An 8,666-nucleotide genomic window follows, 5' to 3' on the forward strand; every position below is an offset into this window, starting at 1 on the left:
AGGTGGAATAGTTTCATCCATATCCTCACCATCTAGCGGGTGAACCAAGCGTTCTGCAGTTTTAGTACTTTCCTCTCAGCAGACCAGCAGTGCTGTAGCTGTACTGTGGCAACAGTCTAATTAATTAATTAGTCTTTTTCAATCCTGAGAGAGTGCAGAGCGTGGATCCTCATGGCATCCCGCCCTCTCCATTGTGCACACCAAGGGGTTTGTAATGGGCCTCCCCAAGACATGTCACCTTGGTATGTGGAGTATTTTGAGCTGAAGGCATTCAAGGCCCCATGTGTTCAAGAGAAACTTGCTTCTCCCTTAACTACCTGGAAAAACTTAGAGACCTTGCCCATAATGTATGCAAGGCAAACATCCAGTTACTGAGCATCTGTTCTTTAAAAAGTATATATTTGATACTGGCACCCCCGTGTTTACTGATGCTTTATCTACAATTGGAAAGACATGCAAACAGCCCAAGTGGATGACTGGATTGAAAAGATGTGGTACATATACACAATGGAATATTACTCAGCAATCAAAAAAGAAACACGTACCTTTTGCAGCTACATGGATGGAGCTGGAAAGGATCATGCTTAGTGAAATAAGCCAGAAAGAAAAGTAAAAATACCAGATAGTTTCTCTCATAGCAGGAATATAATGGACCAGGCGAGAAAATAATGATAATGATGAACAGCTATAGACCAGAGACATTTTGTGGGGGTGGAGTGGGGAATGGGATCCAAAGCAGTGGGGGGAGGGAAATGCACTGGACTATGGTGATGGCACATGAGTGATCTGGTGATGGAAAGCCCATGGGGATTGCAACTGAGATGGAAAAATGCACAAAATGATGTAAAAATAAATTTTAAAAGTATATATTTATGCGTACAAGAACTGGGGTACAGGCCAGAGGTGCTGGGGGTGAGGGGATTTACCAGAGACAGTGGGGAGCAGAACAGATGGACTGACTGAAATACACTGCTGAGGAAGCAGTGGGTAAGACAGGAGAGGTCTGCCGTACCATGTGGGTCTGCTTCCTGGCCAGTGGTGGAACTCAGACTGCAGTGGTTGTGGAGAGCCTCAGGTGAATTCCAGTGCAGGCCAGTCTCAGCCTCGCCCCCCGCCCCTGCTGTTTCAGTGTCACGCAGGGGTAGCAGACGGCTGCCAGGCTCATACCCAGTTTCTAGATCTCAGACTTTGGACAAGTCACTTGATTTTTCCTGCCTCTTTGCTCACTAAGTGGAAGTGATAATAGCACCCCCATTCTACATGTGCAAAGAATTAGGTGTTGACAGAGAAAGGCTAGGAAAATGCTAATAAGTGGTTTCTGTTCTGTCCATTGCTGAAGGCTTGGGCAATCCCCACCCAAAGGCCCTTGGGTGGAGGCCCTTCTGATTCTATGGAGAACCTGCTCTGCACCTCACCAGGGTCTCACTTTCAGTTTATCATTTTCACTCCAGCAGGGTAAGGGGAAACAGCCTATTACGTTCCAAGGTGACAGAACTGGCGCCAAAAGGATCACACAGCCAGCAAGTGACCAGCCTGGGGCCAGGCCAGGCCGGTCTGCCTCCAAAACTAGGTTAAAGTAAAGGCCAACCTGGGTGAAACCCACCTGCTGCCTCCTGGGTCTTGCAAGTGGTCCTGAGACTCCTGGTGTAAGGACCCCACAATGGGCTGTGGATACCTGCATGACAACAAGGTCACCCCTCCTTTTGCGCTGTTTCGTGTCCTAGCTCAACTATTGCTTTGAGTCTGAAAGATGAAGACCACCTGCCACAGGTCCTCGTCCCATCCTTTAGGAGTTGGTGATGTTCAACGTTCGTGTGGTGGATTCAGGCCAGTGGTGGGCAAGGAATGAACAAGGCAGGAGGGCAAGAGGGATACACAAAGCTTGGCATTTCTTCAGCAAGGAATCACTGGAGAGCATGACTGCCCATGTGTGACTGCTTAGCTTGCCGGGCACAAGTCTTCTCTCCAGGCCCCTTCCTTCACTCCACTTCCATCTCCCACCCTGCTTTTCCTTGCTCCAGGGAACCTGAGCCCCTTCAGGGCTTGGGCACAGGGTGAGGCTCCTTGACTCCCAACAGACTGTGTAGGCCCAGGTCCCTTAGCAAACTAGGGGGCACGCAGGGGTGGGGGGGGTGTTCACTGGTGGCCTGGGGTGAAGTCTCAGCACTATCACCACTACTGCCCGAGTTCAAACCCCATTCAGGGAGCTGACCCACATGGCCCAACAGACCTTGCCTGTCTTTCCCGCTGCTCCCTCTGGCCTATACCCCAGTTCTTCTACACAAAAGTAAAATCCTAAGAAAACAAATAAGGAAATTGGGGTCACAGGATGGGGCATTGAGAGCTGGAAGAGGCCATGGACAGCTAGTCCTATGTGACAGAGAAACCCAAATCACACGAAGGGAGTCCCACAGCCTGCTGACCCGGTTGCTCTTCACACGCTTCCTATGGCTTCCAGGTAAGAGTTCATGAACAGCAGCAAGCTCAGCAGAGCCTGGCCTAGGAGCAGGCAGGCAGCATAGGAGGGAAGCTGCTTCTCCTCACCTACTGGCCCCAGGACCGCCACCATCCTGTCCTCAACCTTCTTGGCCCTCTTCCTTCTGGCCTAAGAGGCTGCTGTACTACCAGCTTGCCTGGGAGTGAAGGAATTCCCTCCTGGCACCCGGGGCTTTCTCTCCCCTCATCTGATGGGACCCACTGCCCCCAGACCTGAACTCCTGGCTCTGCATGGGAGAACTTAGGTCATTCTGAGCCTCGGTTTCCCCCTGAACACCTCTAAATTTCTTTCTTGTATCTTCCCTGTTGCCTCCTAGTTGGTCTGAACTACTAGTTCTCCACAAAGGACCATGAGGAGGAGGATTATGTTAGGGTTTTGGTCCTGAGTCTGGTATGTAGGGGGTCGGGGAGAAATGGAAGACTGAGAGCCCCCTGCTAAGAGCCAGCTCCCTCCCTGGGGCAGTTCTAGGACTGCTCTACTTCCAAGCCCCCTGCTGCTGGCGGTACCCACCTCCACCCCCTGCATGCTCTCTTGGGGTACCCACGGGGAAGAACTGTGTACATGAACCCCCAGGGCCTGGAGGGAACACACAAGTTTTTTGTTTCTGGTTTAATAAGCCCCCTTACCAAGTACAGGAAGCTTGGGGGTGGGGTGAGGGGGTACCAGAAATGGAAGCAGAGCTGTGCGCTGTTGGAGACCACACTTGCTTCCTGTTGGTATCGTCTTGTCCCCGCCCAAGAAAGCTGGTGGGGAGGTCAGCTGCCTGGGCTCAGGCATGAGCTTGCCGTGGGGCTCTATTCTGAGCCTCTCCCAGCATCCTCCTCTCCAGCTTTCTGTGTAATGTGCCCAAGCCCTGTCCAGTTGTGGTAGCCAGGCCCCTGGACCTCTAATGTGCCAGCCCACAGATGGACCCAGGCCGCACTCATCCCTCTATGGCGGCCCTGCGCAGAGGGTACCGCGGGAGGTCAGGTGAGTTTTGTCCCTCTCTGTAAGTGGGCAGGATCAGTTCTCAGCACGCTGTCTCCCCACCCCAGTCTCAGGGCTAGCACTCAGAGGCCCTCAGTTCCATGATGCAGGAAGGCTGAGGCGGAGGTGGGGGGACATCACCCTTAACTGTGGATTCTGCAGGGCGCGTGCTGGGCCCCCCTGCTGAGGGAAGGCTCTGGCCTGGGCTGACCATCTTATGGCCTTTCCATTCACTTAATCCCAGCCTGAGCATTTGCACTGGTTCTCTGGGGGCCAGGGGAACCTCCTGGGTTTCCATCACCCCTCATCCCATGGACTGGGAGCGTGGTCTTTCAGGCAGCAATGGGGGTGGCAGTCACCTGGTGCAGCAGGCCTGGGACTGAAGCCCCGACCCAGCCGCCACAGAGCCCCAGGTGGAGGCAGCCGTGGAGGCCTGGGATGTGCTGCCCTCAGGTTCGGGCTCAAAGTCCAGGCCCTCATAGATGGTGGGGAGGGAGGTGCGCTGGCTCAGCCGCCGTCTCAGGCCAGCCAGCAGGGGCTGGGGCAGGGTGGCCACATCCACATTGTTGCCCAGGTCCACCCAGGCCAGTGTGGGGAACTTGGCGGTGTCCCTGACAGCCTCGGTGAGTTCGTGGGCGGTGGCCCGCGTCAGGCGGTTGCCGTTGAGCAGGAGCTGGCTGAGGCAGGGCAGTGTCCAGAGGCTGGGCAGCAGCAGGCGCAGCAGCTCATCGCTCAGCTCCGTGAAGCTCAGGTCCAGCACCTCGAGCCCCGCGCCGTGGCTGCCCAGGTAGCGCGTTATGAGCTGTACATCCCTCACCGACAGCCGAGTCCCTGAAAGGTTCACCGTCTCCCCTGCCAGTGGAGTCTTCTCAAGGCTGCTCTTGAGCCTGCGGGCGGGTGGCGGGTGGAGAGATCTGTCGCGAGTGAGGCCCACCGCCGTGCAGGCCCCACGGGCCACACACAGTGGCCCAGTGAGGCAGCCCGGGGGCCCAGGCTCCAAACTGCTGGGTCAAGCTGGGATCAGATTGCCAGCTTCTAAATGGGTGGCCGGGCCCTCCCTGGTGGCGCGGTGGGTTAAAGCACAGCACTGAGGAGCGCAAAAGCCACTGCAGCATGAGTTCGATCCCCGCCTGCCCCAGAGGTGACCCACATGGCATGCCGGACCTCTCCTGACCTGCCCGCTGCTCCCCTAAATGGGTGGCCAGGGGCAATGCTCAGCAGCTCTCTGAGCCCCAGTTTCCCCTTTGTTGAAATGGGGACTTGGTTATTGTGAGAATTCTCCACACATGCACTGAGGCTCCAGGGGCTGTTCTTATTAAAAAACCTACCATATGCCTGCACTGCCACACCTGTTCCACCTATTCTCTCACTTTTATGCTAAGTCAGAGGTGTAGTTATCCCATTCTACACAGATGCAAACATGCTCAGAGAGGAAATGTGAATCTTCCATGGTGACTCACCACAGCGGAAGGAGCCGGGCCTTCAAATCAAGGCACTCTGACTCCTGAGCCCACCATTTTCCCACAAGCCTCCTCTAAAGTTGATCCTTTGTGGGTAAGGACAGACATGCCTATGAAGGTGTCAGCGGATCAGCTGCCCTCTCCCACATGTCTTCTTCCTCACCCCTCGTCCCTCCCCACAGCTTTGAGGATTAGAAAGGGAATAGCCTTGGTGTAGCAAGAATGGAGGTGTGGAGGGGTGTGGAGGGGTGTGGGAGGGACCTGCTCTGGAGAAGGGCTCTGTGTTCTCAGCTGGAAGGTTAAAAATTGAAGCAGCCCCCACGCTGCCAGTCGTGGGACAGGCCAGGGAAGGAAACGGCAGGAGGCAGGAGGTAGGTCATATGGAAAGGGTGGCTTGGCTTGGGAGCACCTGCGGTCACCAGCCAGACTGGCTTCCAGGGTTGGGGGTATAAGGCAGACATGGGTGAGGGACCCAAGGCTGAGATTCCAGGTAACAGCCTCTTGAGAGAACCAAGGACTAGCCCTGCCTCTCCACGTCTGCCTGCGAAGGGACCCTAAGGCGCCAGGGCAGGGCTGTGGGGGCTCCCCTTACCAGCTCTGGGTCTTCTTCTGGGGCAGGCTGGGCCCACGCTGCCGCCTGGAGTGAGGGGTGAGGTGGTAGATGAGCTGCCGGCAGATCTTGTCGGAGGACTTCCAGAGCTCATGGTCCTGTCGGGGGTTGGGGAAAGCATGGTCAGGATGAAGCCAAGGCCTCTCGGTCTTGGAGCTCCAAGTGTGTGTGAGCACAGTCATTTACCACGGATCACTGCCCACCGGCCTCCCCTCCTGCCCCTACCCCACTGTGGCGTGGCACAAAGCCAGGGGAGGCTGTCCGCTGGGATCTGGACAGACCAAGCTGAGGCCCACAGTGTGGGCGGGAGAAAGCCCAAACAATGGGCCCTTGTTCCCTGTTCTCAGGCCTAGGGCCAGTACTTCAGGCCATCGCCGCTTCCCCACCTTCCCTCTGCACTCCCAGGGGACTCGACACAGGGGGAGGCAGGACCAGGCCCCTCCAGGGAGCCCTGCTCCACTGACGCCACCCCCAGGGAATAGGAACAAGCCAGGTCAGCATGCTCTTCTTCCTCTCACTCTAGACTGCGACTGTGGGCCCTGGGTCTGGGTGGCCAGGGCTGGGAGGGTTACCTTGCTAAAGCATTGTCACCTGGCCTTCTCCTGGGCCTGAGTCGTCCTACAGTAGCCCAGCTTGGGAGGAATACCGGGGGGGGGGGGGCGGCCTGCTTTCCACAAAGCATCCTTCCACGGCCCTGCGTGTTCTCTCTCCAATCCCTCTGTCAACATCATGCACACACAGTGGCAGCAAGCCCTGGGTGGGCTAGCCTCAGAAACCCCAGCGACAACTGCAGATAGACGTGGGAGCTCCCTGTGACTGAGGGATGGGTGCTGAGATTTATGGCAGGATGTCTGCAGGTGCCATCAAAATGGAGTTCTGGGAAGACATGCAACAGGGGTAGAGGAAGGTTGCAGGTGGTAGATGCCAACTCAGCGAAGGAGGGACTTGCTTGTGTTTGGGCTTCTGTGGGAAGCAGGGAGTTCTTGTCTCCAGGGATATCCAGGATGGGGAGTATGAGTGTGGATGACAGCTCCAGGGAGTCCTAGAAACTCAAGGCTGACCGTTTGGTTCTGTCAGTGGATTCATCAGAACATTCTGAGTCCTACAGCATCCCCATACTACTTCCTGCCTGGGTGGTGTGGCCTGGTGCACAGTGCTATCGAACAGGAAATGGGTTCACTTAATACGTGACTCGTTAGGATTGGGAGAGCACACAATCCACATGCGTTCTAGCCGCCGGCCAGCCTAATATACTGAAACTGGTATCAGGACCCAGAGAGGGACATTCACCTGGTTAAGGCATTATAGCAAATCAGATAAGAATCCAGGCCCTAGCTCCCAGTGCTGGGCTCCCCGGGCCCCGGTCAGCCACACTGGACAGCCTGCGGCCTGTCCCTACTAGCCTCACCGTCTTGGGGCACTGCAGGTCCCGGGCCAGGTTCACAAGCAGGTCATGAGAGATGGGGTCCACCAGATTGAGGAAGGGCACATTCCTGTAGAGGATGTTGGTGAGGAGGGTCCCCTCAAGGCCCAGGTCCTGTGAGGACAGTTGAGTGAACCATGGGCCAGGGCTTCCTTTCCCCAGGCCCTGTCCCAACCTGCCAGAGCTCCTCAGAACCATTCCCATTTCTTCATCTCTCTCCCCATGGCTCACTGGCATCTCCCCACGAGACACAGGGGCAACAGACCAACTGGCCATCCCAACCTCTGGAACAAAAGGGGGAAACCTAGTCGGTTTCTCAGATCAAATTCCTAGTTGGTGCCTTGGGCTCCAGCCACCACCCCAGAGATGGGTCTCTGGATGGTCTGGCTAACAGTGCCCCTCTGCTATTTGCCTTTTAAGCACAGTTTAAGCCATTCCACTAGGGGGGGATCAAGAAGGGATAGCTGGGTCCTCCCTGGTGGCACAGCGGGTTAAACTACCTGCAGCCACTGCAGCATAAGTTCGATCCCCGGCCAGGGAGCTGACCCATATGGCACAGCAGACCTCTCCTGACCTGCCCACTGCTCTCCTCAGCAGTGTATTTCAGTGGATCTGCTTGTTCTGCTCCCCACTCTGTCTCTGGTGAATCTCTCACCCCTTCACCTCTGGCCTGCACTCCAATTCTTGTGTGTATCAATAAATAAATCTTAAAAAATAAGAAGGGTGAGATGGTGGGGAGCCTCGGCTGCCCCAGCCTGTTTTTTGCTGGTCTGCATAGTTCCTCTTAAAGGAACAGCCCCACCTTTCCAAGCTGCTGGGCTGAGAAAGGACACTCAGAGCTGCAGGAGGTGTGGGGCTGGGAGACTAGAGGCTGGGTCATTGCCCAACTTCCTCTGTGACCCTGGGTTCACCACTTCTCTCCAAACCACAGTTTCCCCAGCTCCAGTCACCTACTAGCAAGCCAAAGACCTGTGCGGCTGATTTCTGCTTACAGGGTCGGGCAGGTTGTGGTAGCAGCCACTATCAGGGGGAGGGACTTGGGCAGAGAGGGAAACGGTTTGCCCAGTGGTGATGTTACACCAGAATCTGGGACCATGGTACCTGGCACATGTGGGCCCTCAGTGCCCTTGATAATCTGGATATGGAGTTATGATGTACAGGTGCCAGATGTGTGCACTCAGTGGGTCTGGTCTGCCTGTTAGGAGGCTGGTGGCGTGAGCCTTTGGCTGTCTGGGTTACTACTGTGTCACAGGGAGGTACTGCTGACCAGTGAGCAGTCACTTCCCAGGGTCCTCTCCATCTTCCAGTTCCTACCGTCACCTGGAGAGCGAGGGGCTGTCTCCTTAACATTGACCTGATGATTGTATCCCTCCAATTACTACTTCTCCCAGTCCTTCCTTTCCCGTTAAGGCCTGGCTCTGGGCCTTAGTGCCAGACTTGGGGCCCCCTCACACACCACTGACAGTAAACCCCAGAGACCAAGGCACAGCCGCGCCGCCCTCTTCCCGCAGTCACAGCAGGCCGGCTCACTGACCTCGCAGCCCGCCCCGCCATCCAGACCAGGCTCCCTGCCCCCTGCAGCCAGTCCCCCCTGCCCTCGGAAGGCGCCCAACCCACGTGCCCCCTGCGGCTCCACGATGCCTCCCGGGCCCTCCCTGGCCTCCAGCCCCCAGCCCGCCAGCCCCGCCCGCCCCTTCTCTCGCCTGGCGC

General features: G+C 56.4%; 2 protein-coding genes across 2 annotated transcripts in view; one reads left to right on the forward strand and one right to left on the reverse strand.

Annotated features, from left to right (window-relative positions):
* Nucleotides 1–2,250: 2,250 nt before the first annotated feature.
* LRRC75B (leucine rich repeat containing 75B) lies at nt 2,251–7,245 on the reverse strand. Its single transcript, XM_012723915.1, has 3 exons — nt 6,942–7,245; nt 5,516–5,631; nt 2,251–4,350 (listed from the first exon to the last, which is right to left on the reverse strand). The coding sequence occupies exons 1-3, from the start codon at nt 7,230–7,232 to the stop codon at nt 3,819–3,821; spliced, it is 939 nt and encodes a 312-aa protein (XP_012579369.1). The 5' UTR covers nt 7,233–7,245; the 3' UTR covers nt 2,251–3,818.
* Nucleotides 5,989–8,666, forward strand: part of GGT1 (gamma-glutamyltransferase 1) — a 27,328-nt gene continuing 24,650 nt past the window's right edge. Inside the window, exon 1 of the mRNA XM_004680921.2 lies at nt 5,989–6,026. The gene's annotated coding sequence lies outside the window, so the exon portion shown is untranslated. The remainder of the gene's footprint in view (nt 6,027–8,666) is intronic.

Source organism: Condylura cristata, unplaced genomic scaffold (genome assembly GCF_000260355.1).
Source record: "Condylura cristata isolate star-nosed mole 26May11 unplaced genomic scaffold, ConCri1.0 scaffold00011, whole genome shotgun sequence".
Classification (NCBI taxonomy): Eukaryota; Metazoa; Chordata; class Mammalia; order Eulipotyphla; family Talpidae; genus Condylura; species Condylura cristata.